Source organism: Hippopotamus amphibius, chromosome 13 (genome assembly GCF_030028045.1).
Source record: "Hippopotamus amphibius kiboko isolate mHipAmp2 chromosome 13, mHipAmp2.hap2, whole genome shotgun sequence".
In the NCBI taxonomy this organism is placed as follows: Eukaryota; Metazoa; Chordata; class Mammalia; order Artiodactyla; family Hippopotamidae; genus Hippopotamus; species Hippopotamus amphibius.
This window is the reverse complement of record NC_080198.1, coordinates 35,093,926-35,114,122: the sequence shown is the minus strand read 5'-3', so window position 1 is coordinate 35,114,122 and position 20,197 is coordinate 35,093,926. Positions and strand designations below refer to the sequence as shown.

The 20,197-nt window shown below is 36.7% G+C and overlaps 1 protein-coding gene across 4 annotated transcripts in view; it reads right to left on the bottom strand.

Annotated features, from left to right (window-relative positions):
* The window catches only part of SFMBT1 (Scm like with four mbt domains 1), a 133,282-nt gene that overhangs the window by 47,244 nt on the left and 65,841 nt on the right, over positions 1-20,197 (bottom strand). For all 4 annotated transcript variants that reach the window (XM_057705558.1, XM_057705557.1, XM_057705559.1 and 1 more), the window contains exons 2-3: positions 17,271-17,426; positions 8,707-8,801 (exon numbers count right to left, since the gene is read on the bottom strand). In XM_057705558.1, coding sequence (XP_057561541.1) covers positions 8,707-8,801; positions 17,271-17,298 — 123 coding nt within the window. In that variant the 5' untranslated portion in view covers positions 17,299-17,426. The remainder of the gene's footprint in view (positions 1-8,706; positions 8,802-17,270; positions 17,427-20,197) is intronic.

Genomic DNA, 20,197 nt, shown 5'->3' with positions numbered 1-20,197 from the left:
TTATAGTTTCCTTTGCTGTGCAGAAGCTTTGATGTTTCATTAGGTCCCACTTATTTATTTTTGTTTTTATTTCCATTACTCTAGGGGGTGGATCAAAAAAGATCTTGCTGTTATTTATGTCGAAGAGTGTTCTTCCTGTGTTTTCCTCTAGGAGTTATATAGTGTCTGGCCTTACATTTAGGTCGTTAATCCATTTGGAGTTTATTTTTGTGTATGGTGTTAGGGAGTGTTCTAATTTCGTTCTTTTACATGTAGTTGACCAGTTTTCCCAGCACCACTTATTGAAGAGGCTGCCTTTTCTCCATTGTATATCCTTGCCTCCTTTGTCATAGATTAGTTGACCACAGTTTATCTCTGGGCTTTTTATCCTGGTCCATTGATCTGTATTTCTGTTTTTGTGCCAGTACCATACTGTCTTGCTTACTGTAGCTTTGTAGTATAGCCTGAAGTCAGGGAGTCTGATTCCTTCAGCTCCATTTTTTTCCCTCAAGATTGCTTTGGCTATTTGGAGTCTTTTGTGTCTCCATACAAATTTTAGGATTTTTTGTTCTAGTTCTGTAAAAAATGTCATTGGTAATTTGATAGGGATTGCACTGAATCTGTAGATTGCTTTGGGTAGTATAGGCATTAGAAATATAACTGATTTTTTACATCAACCTTGTATCTAAAAATCTTGCTAAAATTACTAATTTTAATAGAGCTGTAAATTATTTTATTCATCTGCAAATAATGACTTTTTCCCCTTCCTTCCCAATTCTTACATATTTTAATTGTTTTCCTTACCTTATTGTATTGGCTAGATCCTCTAATACAATATCAAACAGAAATCACGTTAACCAGCATGATTTTTGTCTTGTTCCATATTAAAAAGAAAGACGTACAATATTACCATTAATATAGTTTGCTATAGATTTTTTCATAGATACACTTCATCAAATTAAGGAAATTCCTGTCTGTAGTTTGCTAAGAGTTTTATCATAAAAGTGGATGTGGGATTTTATCAATAATTTCCTTTTTATATTAAGACGATAATGTGATTTTTCTCCTTTACTCTACTACTATGGTGAATTGTGCTGGTTGATATTCAAATGTTAAGCCATTTAAGCTATCCTGCATTCCTGGAAAAATCAACTTGTTATTAATGTATTATCCTTTTTAACTAAGCTACATTTAGTTCAATGTTATTTTGCATGAAGCTATTTATGCATTAGTCTTCATAAGTGACATGTCTCTGTAATTTTCCTTTCCTGAAATATTATTAGGTTTGTGTCAAGGTTGTGCTGATCTCTAAACAAACTGGTACCCTGTAATCAATATGGGATAGAATGATCATCTAGAAAGGAAACAGAAGACTTGAACAAGATTATAAACCAACTAGACCTAAAAGGCATATAGAGAACACTCTACTCAACAAGAGAATACACATTCCTCTTGAATGTACATGAAACATTCTCCAGGACAGACCATAATGTCAGGCCAAAAACCAAAATCATACAAAGTATCTTTTCTGATCACAATGGAAAAAAACTGGAACTTAATAACAGAAGGAAAACTAGAAAATACACAAATATGTGGACACTAAACACACTCAAATAGACAATAGATCAAAGAAGAAATCACAAAGGAAATTAAAAAATACTTTGAGACAAATTATGACAAAAATACATCAAAATTTATGAGAGGCAGCAAAAACAGTGCTAAGAGGGAAATTTATAACTGTATATGACTACGCTAAAAAAGAGGGAAGATCTTAAATCAACAACCTAACTGTACTTAAGAAACTAGAAAAAGAAGAGCAAATTAAACCCAAAGCTAGCATACGGAAGGAAATAATAAAGATTAGAGTGGTGATAAATAAAATAGAGAACAGAAAAACAATACAGGACTTCTGGTTTTCAATTTGACATGTAAGGATTTTGGATGCTGGAACTCCTTTCCCAAGAAGAAGAAAAAAAAAACCTGAACAAACTAAAAAGCAACAACTCTTCTTAGATCCAGCAGAGAACTGAGGTCAGCAGGCAAAAATGCTGCACTCAAAATTGGAGACAGACAGATACAGAGAATTACAACACACTAGACAGAGCAGAAGCCCAAGAGCAGAAACCTCTGCAGGACTAGAACCAGGGTAGGAGAACTCAAACTGTAGTTAATGAATTGCTAGAGACTCAGTATGGCCAAGACTGAGAAGTAAAAATTCCATGGGAACTCAGTCTTAGAGGGGTCTGCACATTTTTGTAAGTTTACCCCCCACAGGAGTCCTATCAGGTTTTCACAATAAAGATCAGAGAAAAATTTCCTCATACCTCTGGCGGAGAGATGAGGAAAGCAGCATTGTATTCTGTTCTTCTTAGCAAGACTAACCCTCAAGAAAAACTATTCTACTAGGTCCTAACCACCTTCCTGATCTAAGGTAAGGGAAATACCCAACTCCAGCCCCCTCTAGTCTCCAAAAGAGAGGAAAGGATACGCACAACTCAGGCTCACTAAAAAACACTAAGACCAACTCACAGGACTAGAGAATGCTTTTGCTCTCCTCACACCTTACCACCATGTCAAGAGGGCTCCAGTAAAACAGGGGAGGCAAAATAAATGACACCAAAGTAAATTTTAGCCTCTGACACCTACAGCTACAACAGACAGTAAAATCAGCTTAACTCCTCTCCAGATAAACATAAAACACTAAACACCCATTTATTTTGATTCCTTTTACTCAGTATATTATGTCCAGCTTTCAACAAAAACTTACAGAGCTACTAAAAGACAAAACACACAGTCCGAAGAGACAGAGCAGACATTAGAACCAGGCTCAGATATGGCAGAGATGTATCATACCAGGAATTTAAAACAACTGATTAATATGAGAAGGGCTCTAAACGAAAAGAGTGGGCAGATGGATAACGCAAGAAGAGAGACAGAAATTCCGAGGAAAAATCAAAATGAAATGGTTGACACCAAAAATACTCTAACAAAAATGAAGAATTCCTTAATGGGCTCAACAACAAGACTGGGCTCAGCCAAGAAAAGAATCTGTGAGCTAGAAAAAAAAGTCAAGAGAAACTTTCAAAACTGAAAAGCAAAGAGAAAAAAGGATGAAAAAGCTGGAAAAGAATATCAAAGAACTGTGGGATGATCATAAAAAGTGTGACATGTATATTGCAAATATTGGAAGGAGAAGAAAGAAAGAAGAAATATTTGAAGCAATAATGACTGAGAATTTCTCAAAATTAATAATACCAAACCACAGATCCAAGAAGTCCAAAGAATACCAAACAGTATAAATACCCAAAAAAATCTATACCTAGGCATAAGATATTCAAACTGCAGAAAAACAAAGAAAATACTCTTGAAAGAAGACAGAGGGGGAAAAAAATACCTTACCTATAGAGAAGCAAGGATAAAAATTACATCAGACTCCTCTTCAGAATACATACAAGTAAGAAAATAGCAGAGTGAAATATTTAAATTACTTACAGAAAAAGACACCAACTTAGAATTCTGCATTCAGCAAAATTAACAAAGACTTTTCTCAAACAAAAATTGAGGAACTTTGTTGCCAGTAATATTTGTTGCAAGAAATATTAATATAAATTCTTCAGAAAATTCCATGGCAGCCCAATGGTTAGGACTCCACGCTTTCACTGCCAAGGGCCCGGGTTCAATCCCTGGTCGGGGAACTAAGATCCCACAAGCCATGTGGCACAGCAGGGGAAATTCATTCATTCATTCATTCATTCATTCATTCATTCTTTACAAAGAGGGAAAGTTATATGGGTCAGAAACTAGATATACATAAAGGAAGAGCAATAGAATAAATGAATAAGCATATAATAAACATATAAAAGAATAAACGAAGATAAAAATCTTTAATTTTTCTTATTCTTAATATATCTAACAGATAACTGTTCAAACTAATAATAGCAACAAATTATTTGGTGATTATAGCTTATGCATAAGTGGAATGAAGGACAACAATGTTATAAGGGCTGGGAGGGAGTAATTGGGAATATGCTGCTATTAGGTACTGGCACTATCCATGAAATTGTATGGTGTTACTTGAAAGAGAACTTGGATTAGTTGTAAATGTATATCGCAAAAACAAAGGAAACCACTAAAAAAGTTTTAAGAGTATAATGATGTGCTAAATTAAATAAGCCAACACAAAAGGACACATATTGTATGATTTCATTTATGTGCAATAGGCAAGTTCACAGAGACAGAAAGTGTATCAGAGGTTACTAGGAACTGGGGGAGGAGAATAGGAGGAGCCACCAGGGGAGAAACCTTGAATACAGGGTTTCTGTTTGAGATGATGAAAAAGTTCTGGAAATGGAGAATGTTAGTGGTTGTACAACATTAAGGACACAATTTTTTTAAAAAGCCTTTAAAATGGAAGGGTTTTCAATATGCATCTTTAATTAATTGCAGTCTACTTACAAATAACACTATACCACTTCAGGTATTACACAAAGAACTTACAGCCATATACTGCCAAATCCTCCCTCCCATCCTTTGTGCTACTGTAGTTACATACGCTATAAACACACAATATATTGCTACCATTTTTTTGTTTCAAACTGATACCTTTCAGAGACATTAAAAATAAGGAAAACAATGAACTTTATATCTAGTTACATGTATGCCATTTCTATTGTTCCTTATTTCTTTGTGTAGATCTAAGTTTCTGTCTTATTTCAAATTCCTTCTGCCTTAAGAACGTCCTAATACTTTTTTGTAGATAATGAAACCTCTTAATTTTTGTTTTCCTGAAAAGGTCTATATTTCTCCTTTACTTTTAGAGAAAATTTCTGCTGAACATAGAACTCTGGGTTGATAGGTTCATTTCTTTCAACACTTTAAAGATCCTACTCCACTGTGTTCTGGTTCAGATAGTTTCCCCCCAAAATTTCACTACAATTCTTATATTTGTTCCTCTATATGTAATGTGATTTTTTTTCCCTCTGTTGCCTTTAAGATTATCTCCTTCCCTTTGGATTTCAGCAGTCTGAATATGATGTGTCTGGATGCATTTTGTTGTTATTAATGATCCTGTTTTGCATTGCCTGAGCCTCTTTGATCTGTGGTGTAGTATCTTTGTTTCCTTTGGAAACTGTCTGCCAGCATCCCTTCAAGTATCTCTTCCTCACCTCTGCTCCTTTCTCTTTCTGAGATTCCAATCACACACAAATTATACTTTTTTTTTTTAAACATTGTCCACAGCTGTTGGGTGTTCTAGTCTGTTTTTGGGGGGTTTTTATCACTTTTTTATCTTTATATTTTAGTCTGGACAATTTCTACTGACTTACCCTCAAATATACAAGTATACTGATTGCTTCCTCATCTGTGTCAACTGATAAGCCTGTCAAAGGCATTCATTATCTCTGTTACCATGTTTTTCATTTCTATTAGACTCTAATAGTTTCTATCTCTGCTAAAATTCCTTTTCTGTTTATGGATGTTGTCCACCTATTCTGCTAGAGACTTTAACATATCAATCATACTTATTTAAAATTCTCTAATAGTTTAAGCATCTGTGTCATACAAGTCTGGTTCTATTGAATGCTTCGTCTCTTGACAGTTTGCTGTTTTTCTCTTCCTTCTTGTGTGTCTCCCATGATTTTGGTTGAAAGTCAGACATCCTGTGTAGAACAGTCAAGATTGAAACATACAGTACTTACGCCTGGAAATGAGCATGTTTCTTCTTAGGTCTTAAATTCAAGAAAGAAGATTAGGATTAGAGCTGGGTTTGGGTTTTATTGTTGCTAACGGTTATTCACAGTGTACCACAGGCTTCAAATTCCACTAGCACTGTCTGGTATTTATGCTGTAGGCTCACTTGCCATAGGGTTTTTTCCCCCAATGTTAGCTGCTCCACCCTCACATTTAGGTCTTCTCTTTGTGACTACACCTCTTTTGGAACTACACTTCTCTTTGTGACTCTTTCTTTCTCTCTCTCTCTCTCTCCACACTCTTGCCTCTCCCCCACAAACAGACCTCTGTCACCCACAATCTTCTAACTTGGTAGTGGGGGACAAGCATTCTCTGAGATTCAGCCTCAGTTTTAGATTCTGCCTCAGTCTTAGTGAGATTCTGTGTCCCTGGGTCTTGGGGGTGGAAACTTCTCAGTGGTTCTAACCGCCCCCCAACCGTAGGCAACTTCTAATGCTCCAGCACATATTCCTACCCCTCTCCCACCTCCATCCCTTCCTCTAGCAGTTTGAAGCTTTTGTTCTAGAAGACCCAGGTAAAGCTTAGTGCCTTTCCCATAGTGGGTGCTGTTCTCTCCACCAGACACGCACCATGAGGAAGGCTTTTTCACTATCTTACACTCTTCCTCTTTGCAATGTGGTTTACCTCTAATTCCTTCTTCAGTCCTGTCTTCTCTCCTTCCTTCCTGCCAAACTTGGTCCTGTAAAACTCTTGCCAGTGGCTTGGATATCCATTCCTACTGCTCTAGAGTTCCGAGTTCTACCAGCTTTGCCCATGACCTGCTAGTCATAGCCATCTCTTGTCAACATCTTCCTATCCATGCTTGATTTTTACTATATTTTGCAACCGTTCACCATATACTGATTCAGGTTTATGGTTAGGCCAAGTCCTAATACACAGCAAAGCCCTAACTCTCATCAATTTTATTAAGGCTGAGAGAGGAAGCTGCAGAAGAAAAGTGTGAAAGCTACCAGAGCCTGGTTCATGAGAGTGAAGGAAAAAGGATGTTTCTGTAACACAGAAGTGCAAGGTGAAGCAGCAAGTGCTAATATAGAAGCTGCAGCAAGTTATCCAGAAGATCTAGCCAGGATAATTGATGGAGGTGGCTACACTAAACAACAGATTTTCAATGTAGTTGAAACAGCCTTACCTTGGAAGAAAATGCCATCTAGGACATCCATAGCTAGAGAAGAGAAGTCAACGCTTGCCTTCAAAGCTTCGAAGGACAAGCTGACTCTTGTTAGGGGCTAATGCAGCTGGTGAGCTGAACGTGAAGCCAATGCTCATTTGCCATTAAAAAACTCTAGCGCCCTTAAGATTTATGCTAACTCTATCCCGCCTGTGATCTATTAATGGAAAAACAAAGCCTGGATGACCGCATATCTGTTTACAACATGGTTTACTGCATATTTTAAGCCCACTGCTGAGACCTACTGCTTAGAAAAAAAGATTTGTCTCAAAATATTACTGCTAATTGACACTGCACCTAAGAGCTCTGACAGAAATGTACAAGATTAATGACGTTTTCATGCCTGCAAACACAACATCCATTCTGCAGCCTATGGATCAAGAAGTCATTTCAACCTCCAAGTCTGACTACTTAAAAAATACATTTAATGAAGCTACACCTGCCGTAGACTGATTCCTCTGATGAATCTAACAACTGAAAGCCTTCTGGAAAGGATTCACCATTCTAGATGCCTTTACTTACATTTGTGATCCATGAAGAAGAGGAAGAGGTCAAAATTAACATTAACAGGTGTTTGGAAGAAGCTGATTCCAACCCTCATGGATGACTTTGAGGGGTTCAGGACTTCACTGGAGGAAGTAACTGCCAATGGGGTGGAACAGCAAGAAAACTAGAACTAGAAGTGAAGCCTGAAGGTATGACTGAATTGGTGCAATCTCATAATGAAACCTGAACAGAGAAGGAGTTTCCTCTTTTTTAAAAAAAATCTTTTGGCAACACCGTGTGGCATATGGGATCTTAGTTCCCCAACCAGGGGTCGAACCCACTCCCTCTGCATTGGCAGTGAGGAGTCCTAACCACTGGACCGCCAGAGAAGTCCCAGGAGTTTCTTCTTATGGATGAGCTTTCTTGAGATGGAATCTACTCCTAGTGAAGATGCTGTGACGAGTGTTGAAATGACAACAAAGGATATAGAATGTTATATAAGCTCAGTTGATAAAGCAGTAGCAGGGCTTGAGAGAACTGACTCCAATTTTGAAAGAACTTCTACTATGGACAAAAGGCAATGAAACAGCATTGCACCTGTAGAGAAATCATTTGTAAAAAGAAGAGTCAATCCATGGTGCAAACTTCACTGCTGTCTTATTTTAAGAAATCGCCACAGCCACTCCAGCCTTCAGCAACCACCACCCTGATCAGTCAGCAGCCACCACCCTTGAGGTAACACCTTTCACCAGCAAAAAGACTACAACTGCTTAAAGGCTCAGATGATGACGAGCAATTTTAAGCAATAAATTATTTTTAAATTAAGGCATGTACTTTTTTTTAGACATAATGCTATTGCACACTTAACAGAAGACACTATAGTGCAAACATACTTTTACATGTACTGGGAAACCAACAAATTAGTGTGACTTGCGCTTTACTGCAATACTCGGTTTACTGTGATGGACTGGAACTGAACCCGCAACGTCTCCAAGGTCTGCCTGTACCAGACTACAAATCATTTTCTTCAATTTAAGAGGTGTGTTTTTTTGTTGTGTTTTTTTTTTTTTTTGACAAAATAATGGAATATTCATGACTGGTCAAAAAGACAAGTTTGCATCAAGTGGCAAAAAATACACAAAACCAAAAAGGGTTTTAGAATATGTCAAATTTTCTTAATGAAAGTGACAAGAGGAGTGAATAAGAAAAAGCATTCAAATTATTTCAAGTATTCTACCTTAAAACAACTCTAAACTCTCTAATGATAGGTGCAGTGAGTCAAAGAAAAGAGGTACAGCCAGTCAAGCAATACAGTTACCACTCACATGTTTAAAAGACCCGTAGGGAACTGCTGTGGCCCCTGTCTCTTCTAGATAGTCTTCCCAGCTTAATTCCACTTCTTCCACTCCAGATCCAGCATCTGGAATTAAAAACAAAACAACACAAAAACAGGTAAGACCCAATTAAAAAAAAAGCTATAAAAACATAGACTTAGTAAACCTAACTTACAATTTACTTCACAAGTTAATTGACTTTACACACAAAATAAGTGATCTTTTTTAATAGCAGCTTCCCTTAGCATACTGATTGTCAGTGAATCTCATCACTATAGAGTGGGACATGCTGTCTCTTGCTGGGATCTGCTTGGGATTCACTTAAATGGATCATATAAAGCTGGTGAGAGTATAACTATTATACTCACTTTGGACTGTAATTTAGTATCTAATGCCAAATATTTGAGATCCTTAATAGGCATTTCTGACTTAAATTTTCAATCTATTCTTCCTTAGACTCCAACTGAGTAAAAGATACCACTGGTTGATATTTTGACTCAATCCAAAAACTGTGGAGTTATCCTTACTTTCTTCCCTTTCTTTCACATCTCACATCCAATCCATCAGAAAATTCTATAGGTACTACCTTTAAAAATATCCCAAATCTAGTCACCTCCCCCATTTCTACTGCTACCTCTCTAAGTGCAAGGTCTAACAACAATATCTTTCATCTTTTAATCACATAATAAAATCTAAAATCTTTGGGAGACTGCAAAGGCCCTATGTGATCAGACCCCTAGTTCCTGACCCTGCCACTGCATCCCCAACCAGCCTCTTGTTTGCTCACCACACTCGAGGGACACTGAGTTTCTTGCCACTCCTCTCTAAACATGGTCTTTCCTCAAAGTCTCTGCATTTCTTATTTCCTCAGCTTAGACGCATCCCCCTGTGTCATTCACAGCTTTACTTCATTCAAGCCTCTACTCAAACACCTCTCCAGAAAGGCCTTCCACCAGAAAGGCCCTCCACCAGTGTGCATCCAAGGTAGAAACCCCCTGCTTTCAGTATCTGCATGGCACTCAATCTGACCTGAAAGTATGCCATAGCTCTTTTTATATTCCCCACTAGATAATAAACTCTATGAAGACAGGAGCTTTGTTTTGGTCACTCCTACATCTCTGTCAGAGCAGAGACTCAATACATTTTTGTTGAGTGAGCAAAGATTCAAATACGCCACTGGAATCCAATAATCCCAATTCACATAAACTCCCTAAGAGCAGGGTTTTTTATTCACTGACGATCCCCACTGCCCCAAAGGATGCCTAGCACTAGTAAGTTTGTGATAAACAGTTGTTGAATGAGTATACCCTTGAGCTTCACACAAACACAAGGAGGCAAATACAAGGACGCTCACCACGGCACTGTTTCTAATAGCAACAGACAGAAGCAATCAGTAGGAGAATAGATATATTATGGCAATCCTACAATGGAGTACTACTATATATAGCAGCTGAGATGAATGAACTATACTGACATATATAAATCTCAAAAAAAAATCACATCAAGTAAAAACGGCAGGTACAGGATGAAATGCACAAGATACAATTTAGGCTTCAAAATAAAACTCTGCAATATAATGTTTATAAATACATGCATATCAGTAACAGTATAAAAACAAGGATGGAAGAATATACATCAACTTTAACAGTACTATCTTTGGGGATGGAGGGAAGAAAAACAGATTAGAAGTAGAAAAGAGCCTTAAACTGTATTATGTTTTACTTTTTTAAAAAAATGAAGTAACACATGAAAACATGTTCAACATCATTAGGGAAATGCAGATCAAGACCACAATGAGATACACCTCAGACTCATTAGGATGGCTATTATCAAAAAAGCAGAAAATGAGTGTTGGCAAGGATGTGAGAAACTGGAATCTTTGTGCACTGCTGATCTCGGAATATAAAATGGTACAGCCACTGTGGAAAAATTTTTGGTGGTTCCTCAAAAAATTAAAACTATAATCACCATATGATCCAGCAATTCCACTTCTCAGTATATACCCAAAGAACTGATAGCAGGGACTGAAACAGATATCTGTACATGAATGTTTATAGCAGCAATATTCACAATAGCCAAAAGGTAGAAGTAACTGACCCAGATGTCCATCAATAGATGAATGGATAAACAAAATGTGGTATATGTATACAATAAAATATTATTCAGTCACAAAAAGAAAGGAAATTCTGACACAGGCTACAATGTGGATGAACCATGAGAATACTGCACTAAATGAAATGTCAACCACAAAAGGTCAAATATTCTATGAGTCCACTTACTTGAGGCAGTTAGAGTATTCAAATTCATAGAGACAGAAAGAAGAATGGTAGTTTCCAATGACTGAGGGGAGAGGGAAATGGGTACAGAGTTTCAGTATGAGAAGATGAAAAAGTTTTGGAGATGGATGGTGGTACTGGCTGCACAACAATGTGAATGTACTTAATGCCATTAAACAGTACACTTAAAAATGGTTAAAGTGGCAAAGTTCATGTTAAGGAAACTTCACCACGATTTTAAAAATGAAAACAAATATTGGACAATGTTATTTTATTAATTAATTTTTAAATTCTACGTGGTAGGCATGTAGGTATTTCTCCTATTGTTTTCCACTCATTTCTATGTATCTGAAAATTTTCCCTAGAAATACAACAAACCAACAAAGACTTTATTGGGAGCATCATGGAAGTATGAGCCAGTAGAAAGTCAACTTCCATCACTAAAACTGGACATTCACATTCATGGTCCTTGGCGAGAACCCTAGTGCCTCAAACAGCATGCTAATTTAAAAATAAACAACAGCAACAATAAAAGCAATGAATTAAAGGACTGAAATCCCTAATACATCAAAAACTACCTAAAAACTGAGAAGAAGCAAGACTAATGATCTGATAGAAAAATGAGCAAAATATATGAAAAGAGAATTTATTTTTAAAAAATGCAAATAATCCTTAAACATATGGAAAAATGTGCAAATTTATTCATCTTTTTAAAAATGCAAATGAAAACTACACTGAGATATCAGATTGGAAAAAATTCCAAAGTTTGACAACATATTCCATGGAGAGGCAGGTAATTAAGCAGGTAAAGCATAACGACACAACCCCAGTGAAAGAACTTGGCAATATCTAGCAAAATTACATATGTATTTACCTTTTGATCCAGCAATCCCACTTCTGGGAATCTATCCCAAAGATATACTGGCAAAAATACAAAAAGACATATGTACAAAGCTATTCATTGCACTACTATATGTCATACCAAGACTGGAAACAACCCAAATGTCCATCAATAAGGAACTGGGTGAATAAAATATGGTATATACATCCAGTACTATACAGCTAAAAAAAAGAATGAAGACGATTTCCATATACTGATGTAGAATAATCTTCAGTACATATTAAGCGAAACAGCAAAACACAGAGCAGTTTTTATTGTAGCTCTAGTTTTTGTATAAGGTGAGAGAGATATGCAAATATACGTAAATGTTCACACATATCTTTTTACATTTTAAAACATGAAAAACAGAATAAAAAGTCATAAAACTTGTTATATATATGGTGAGGAATAAAAAGGAGGACTAGTATCAGGTTGAAAGTGGGAATGTTGTTATATAATTTTGACTTTTATGTATATACTTTACACAATTTAGAAACATAAATTAAAAATTCTAAAAACTGAAAATGAACTTAAATATGCCTATTAGTGGCAAAACTGCAAAGAAAACAGGATCTCTTTAAGTAATTATTAAAATACAAAATTTTGAAGGCAACCCTCAGAATGGGAAAAAACAGTTGCCTATGAAACAACGGACAAAGGATTAACCTCCAAAATATACAAGCAGCTCATGCAGCTTAATACCAAAAAAGCAAATAACCCAGTCCACAAATGGGCGGAAGACCTAAATAGACATTTCTCCAAAGAAGACATACAGATGGCCAACAAACACATGAAAAGATGTTCAACATCACTAATCATCAGAGAAATGCAAGTCAAAGCCACAATGGTGTATCACCTCACACCGATCAGAATGGCCATCATCACAAAATCTGGAAACAACAAATGTTGGAGAGGGTGTGGAGAAAAGGGAACTCTCCTGCACTGTTGGTGGGAATGTAAGTTGGTACAGCCACTATGGAAAACAGTTTGGAGCTTCCTTAAAAAACTAAAAATAGAACTACCATATGATCCAGTAATCCCACTACTGGGCATATACCCAAAGAAAACCATAATCCTAAAAGAAACATGTACCATAATGTTTATTGCAGCACTATTTACAATAGCCAGGACATGGAAGCAACCTAAATGCCCATCAACAAATGAATGGATAAAGAAGATGTGGCATATATATACAATGGAATATTACTCAGCTATAAAAAGGAATGAGATGAAGCTATATGTAATGAGGTGGAGAGACCTAGAGTCTGTCATACAGAGCGAAGTAAGTCAGAAAGAGAAAGACAAATATTGTAGGCTAACTCATATATACGGAATCTAAAAATGGTACTGATGAACTCAGTAACAAGACAAGAATAAGGATGCAGATGCAGAGAATGGACTGGAGAACTCGAGGTTTGGTGGGGGCGGGGGGTGAAGGGGAAGCTGAGACGAAGTGAGAGAGTAGCATAGACATATATATACTACCAACTGTAAAACAGATAGCCAGTGGGAAGCTGCTGTATAACAAAGGGAGTTCAACTTGAGGATGGATGATGCCTTAGAGGACTGGGACGCGGAGGGTGGGGGGGAGTTGAGGGAGGGAGGGAATACGGGGATATGCATATAAATACAGATGATTGAACTTGGTGTACCTCAAAAACTGGTACAAGAGTGTAATGCAATTATATTCCAATTAAAAAAAATAAAAAAAGAATAAATAAAATACAAAATTTTGACTGCAAACCCAAGTAGAATATAGTTAAAGGCAAAACCATAAAGAAATCTTAAACTGTACACTATTATCCTACTGATATTTGGAATGTTGGTATTGTTACTGTGAAAAAATTATATGACTATTATAGGATAAAAACAAACAAGTGATGATACTAAAGACATTACAAAACAACACATTTCCAAAAGAAAAGAGACACGAATATAAAATCAAAGAAATAAAAATCCTGTAATTTTAAATCAAAATTGTAAATATCAGATGAAGCCATCTGATTTTCTTTTCTCTTCAGAAGACGTATTTTCTAGCTATGTCTATGGATAAGACCTAGAAGAAATGGCAATCTGCTAGCAATGAGCACCCCAGCACCTGGATCGTAGACTATAAATATCATATCCACGTAAGAAAAAAAAAAGTTCCTCAGAGAAACGGCAAATTGCAAGCTTGGGGCAGGAAATGTACAAGAGGTACCTTGAAATCTTACTATGTCAGAAAGCAAGGACTAGAACTATCAAAGATATATGACATCACATCCAAAGAACACAGGAACCAATTTGAAAGAACTCTCATTGCTGTAGAATGGAGCAATCTGATCATCAAATGAATGATGACAGCAATGGATTCAAATTCATATATAATATATATTATATATGTAATGTATATACCATATGAGTTAATAATAACACTCAAAACAAAAGAAAACAAATCAACTACCTAAATAGCAGAGTGAGTACCTCAGTGAACCCACTCTTCCAGAAAAGCAGCAAAAATACTGGCTAAACAATGAAAATCGACCATTTCAAATTTCTGAAATTAACTGAAGGCACAGAACAGACTACTCAAGACAATTTATTGAACCTCTGTTAGAATAGTGGGATTGTGGTACTTTAAGTTGGAGCTATTCCAATCTTTCATTCCTCCCTAGCTCAAAACAGAAATTTTAGCACTGAAAATACAATAACCAAAGAACAAAACAAAACAATCTCCTCCATCGATGAGCTCTACAGCAGAATGGGGAGGACAGAGGAAAGAAACACTAAAATTAAAGAGCAATAGAAAACACCCAATTTAAACAGAAGAGAGAAAAAAATGAAAAGAGCTTCCCAAAGCTGTGTGACCATAACAAAAGACTTAACAAAAGCGTCTTCAGAGTCCCAAAAGAAAAGAAAGAGAACAGGGCAGAAAAAGTCCTAGAAGAAATAATGGCTGAAAATGTTCCAAATTTGTCAAAAGACATAAGCCTATAGTTTTAAGAAGCTGAGAAAACTCCGAACAAGAAAAACCCAAGGAAATCTGTGCACAGATACACAGAGTCAAACTGCTGAAAACTAAAGACAAAAAATCTTGAAAGCAGCAAGAGAAACAATACCTCTCTTAAGGAGAGTGGCAGCAGACAGAATTCCAATGACAGCAAATTTTTCATCAGAAAGGGAGGCTGGAAGGCACAATATTTTTCAAGAGATGAAGAAAAGAACTTTCAACTCAGAATTCTACATTCAGCAAGAAAATCCTTCAATAATGAGTGGCAAAATTAAGATATTCTCAGATGAAGGGAAACTAATAAATTTTATCACCAACAGACCTACCCTAAAAAAAAAATGGCTAAAGGAAACGTTATAAACAGAAATGAAATGATAGAAGAAGGAATCCTGGAAAATTAGGAAGGAATAAAGAACAATGAAAAGATTAAAAATACTGGAAAACATAATACATTTTCCTTCTCCTCTTGAATTTTCTACATTATATTTAACAGTTGAAGCAAAACTTTTAACAATATCTGATGTGGTTCTCAAAACATGTAGAGGAACATTTAAGACAAGTTTATTATAAATAAGAGTAGGTAAAGAGATATAAAAGTAAAGTTTCTACACTTCACACAAACTAACAAAATGATAACACCAGTGGAGTATAAGTTAGCTATATATAATGTAACACCTAGAGCAACCACTAAAAAGCTATACAAAGTGATACACTCAAGAACAGTGTATAAAGACAAATCAAAATGAAATTCTAAAAAAAAGTTCAAGTAACCCACAGGAAGGCAGGAAAAGAGAGGAACAAAAAAAAAAGAGAAAACAAATGAACAAATGGCAGACATGAGACCTAATATATCAATAATTACATTAAGTGTAAATGGTTTACACCAGTTACAAGACTGAAAAAAAAATATAATGACTACATGCTGTTACAAGAAACTTACTCTAAATATAATGATTTACACAGGTTGAAAGTGAAAGGATGATAAAGGATATACCATGCAAACATTAATAAAAAGAAAGTAAGAACAGGTAAATTTATAGACAAAAAGTAGGCATGGTTGCCAGAGGCCAGATTAAGCAAGAAATGACTGCTAATGGTTTCTTCTGAGGAGTGACGAAAATGTTCTGGAACTGGGTAGTAGTGCTGGTGACACAACTTTCTGAATATACTAAAAACCAGTGAATTGTGTACTCTCAAAGGGTGAATTTTATAGTATATGAATTATACCTCAAAAAAAAAAAGAGAGAAAAGTACCTCAAAGATGTTTTTAAGAAACCTCAATAGCTAAAAAAAATTCATGTAAAAAGCAAACAAACAATATGATTAATAAATGAGCCGAAAATACAAAGACATGGTACTGAAGAGGATATAGGGATGGCAAGTAAGCATCTGCGCAACATCACTAGCCATTAGGGGAATGCAAATTACGACCAGGATGAGTTATCGTTCACATCTATCATCATAACTTGAATAAAAATAGTGACAATACCAAATGGCTGTGAGGATGTGAAGAAATCAGATCTCATGCATTGCTGGTAAGAATGTATAATGGTACAGCCACTATGGAAAGTAGTTGTGCTCCTGGGCATTTATCCCAGAAATATGAAATTTTATGTATACAATTGTTCATAGCAGCTTTATTCATAAAAGCCCAAAACTGGAAGCAACCAAAATGTACTGCAACAGATGAATGGTTAACCAAACTGCAGTACATCCACGGAATACTACCGAGCAATAAAAGGGAACAGAGTACTGACTGATATAGCCAAGAATTTGGATGGACCTCACAGGCATTATTTTGAGTGAAAAAAGCCAATTTCAAAAAGTCACATACCGTGTGGTTCTGGAAATCACAGAATTACAGAGATGAAGAATAGATTAACAGTTGCCTGGGGTTAGGGGATGCTGGGGAAGAGAAGTAGGTGTAACTATGAAGGGGCAGTGCAAAGGAGCTGTGTGTGGTGATGGAATAGCTCTGTATCTGGACTGAGGTGGTGGTTAGAGGAATCTACACATGATAAAATGACAGAGAACTACATATATTTTATACACATGTCAATTTCCTAGCTTTTATATTGTACTATATACTTAAATGAGATGCTACACAGTAAAAACCGGGTGAAGGGTACATGAGGACTGTCAATATCTTTGCAAGCTCCTATGAACTGATAATTCAAAATAAATTAACTTTTTTTTTTTTTTTAACAAAGTCTGCTCATAGAAGTTATTTACTTTTTCAGCAAACATGCTGAGTATTCCTGAGTGCCAGGTCCTCTGCCAGGTACAAAAAAGACAACTCATGTCTTCAAAGAGCTTCCCATTTAGTAGTAGATAAGCCAGACAACGTAATCCAGGTAAGTAATAGAATTCTGCACTCTGAAGAATGGATTCTGCTCAGCAAAACCAATACCTGCATCAGTCTGCTGCTCCCCGTTCATTTCCACAGCACATGGGTGATCTCCTCCCCACACAGAGGACAGGCCTTATAGTTATGCTACCATCTGAAGATTACTTGCAGTTCTCAAGCATTTGTTCCAATGGGCATCCAAGGGTCCAAATGAAAGTGCTGAAAAATCAAAAAGAACACATTAACAGGCTGCAGCCCAGTGTTTGTTCATCCATAAGATATGATACTCTGGTGGGTTGAAACGGCAGATAAAATAAAAACACACTGGGAGAACAGATGGAATTAGAGAAAAGAAATTCGACATCTTTTCTAATTTTGAAGACTTTGTGTGTGTGTATGTGCGTGCGTGTGTGTGTGCGCGCACACGCACAGAGAGAGAAAGAGCTATCAAGATCTTGATATCTAAAAATCACAAGAAGGAGGCTTCCCTGGAGGAGCAGTGGTGAAGAATCCGCCTGCCAATGCAGGGGACCCAGGTTTGAGCCCTGGTCCGGGAAGATCCCACATGCCGCAGAGCAACCAAGCCTGTGTGCCACAACTACTGAGCCCACATGCCACAACTACTGAAGCCCACTCGCCCTAGAGCCTGTGTTCCGAAACAAGAGAAGCCATCGCAAAAAGAAGCCTGAGCACTGCAATGAGGAGTAGCCCCCGCTCTCTGCAACCACAGAAAGCCCACGAGCAGGAACTAAGACCCAATGCACCAAATAAACAAAAAATAAAATAAATAAATATTAAAAATAAATAAATAAATAAATAAAAATCACAATAGGGACTTCCCTGGTGGAGCAGTGATTAAGACTCCACGCTCCAATGAAGGGGGTCCAGGATTCAATCCCTGGTCAGGGAACTAGATCCCACATGCATGCCACAACTAAGACCCAGCACAACCAAATCAGTAAATAAATTTTTTTTAATTAAAAAATTAAAATAAAAATCACAAAAAATAAACATATATATGAATCACTACCCCTTCAACTTAGATTATAATACTGAGCACCACTATCCACAAAAACTCCCAATTCCTAATGAAATCCTAGAGGGAAAAACTAGCTTTCAGTGCTCTGTCTTACCCAATGAATAAGATTCAGGATACAGAGTACTGTTTTATCTAGTTTTCCATTTCATTTAACTGGAATACTACGCAGAACCAAAAAGTATCAACTATATTTGTCTACAATTACACTTATAAAGAGAACCCAATCCCTCCAAAATAAGCCCCAAAACCATTTTTTTTTTTTGAAAAGAGCTTTCATGGGATATAATTCACATGCCAAAATTTCCCATTTTAAGTGTACAATAATTTTTAGTAAATTTACAGAGTTGTATAACCATCACTATAATCCAATTTTAGAATATTTCCATCACCTTGGAAAGAAACTTCATTCCCACTTGCAGTTCTCCATTCCATCCCTAACCTCAGGCAACCACTAATCTGCTTTCTGTCTCTAGAGATTTTGCCTCTTCTGGACATTTCACATAAATGGAGTTGTATAGTATGTGGTCATTTACATCTGACTTCTTTCACTCAGCATGTTTTTGAGGCCCATCCATGCTGCAGCACGGATGCATCTTTTTATTCTTCCTTTACATACATGTAAAACAATCTAACATACTGCCTTGGTATGTGCCTAACAGATTAGAAAGAGTAAATGCAAGGGGGAAAAGAAGCTGCTGCAGGAGGGCGTGATGCAAACTAACCGCAAGGGCAGAAAACTATAAAGGTGGGATAGGAACTCAACAGCCACAGCTGCCTAGATGATGCCTATAAGAGCAAATGACTCTGAACCTCTCAAAAAGATTCTGATTCTGTATTATATCCCCAATAATAGATTCTCATAAAAATCTTTTAAACACTAAGTTAGTTTAAATTTTAACATACTGTTTGAAAAGGTCTAATCTACCTGAAGTACAACAGCATGAGCTGGCTGATAGGGATACCCAGATTCTATCCCAGCTCTACCCATAACTAACTATGCAATCTTACACAGACTATGTTATGTCCGTTTTTAAAATCTGTAAAATGAGCATAACATTGTTTTCAGATTTTAAAACTAAATTTCATATTGAGAATAGAGAAATTCTTAGTAACTTTTAAAATTATGGCTATCCCATTTGAAGTAACTGCCAGTTACCTGAAATCTTTTCACACAACTTTCATAAGCACTGAAACGCACACTTTCACAGATAGGAACAACTGAATAGAAACCTGGTAGTGAGATTTAAAGCTTTGTTCTCTCAGTTTACTTTTCTACCTCAAGGCCAAAACATTCAAACTGTACCATTCTACCTACTAATCCATTCACTCCCTGTATTTATCAAACACCAGCTCATTACCATCCACTATTCTAGGGGATAAAAGTAAAGCAAACAAGAGAGACTTGGTTCCCACATTCATGACGCTTATTTTCAACAGGTGGAAGACAATTTAAGCCAACAATTTAAAACAATTATTTAAAGTGCTATGCTCTGAAGGAAAAGCAGTAATGGGTTCTACGATAGAACACAATGGAAGACCTAACCTAAAATAAGAGGTCACTGACAGCGTCCCTGGAAAAAAAAAAAAAAGAGGTATTTAAGCTGAGACTAAAGGGGAAATAGCTGTAGCTGTTAGGCCAAAGGGCAAGAAGGGAAAAAGCAGTCCAGGCATAGGGAGCAACACATACAAAGGCTCTAACGTGGGGAGGAACTGAGAGAAGGCCATTGTGGCTAAAGCGTGGAAACCAACCGGGTAAGTGGCACACAATGAAACTGGACAGGAAGAGAAGGAATAATGCAGCTGATACTTACTGAGGATTTACCATGTTCTGGGTACTGTCCAAAGCACTTAAACATATTAACCCATTTAATACTCTCAACAACTGGACAAGGTGACATCACCATCATGAGGAAACAAGCACAGAACAGGTACTACCCGCCAGTGTCCCACA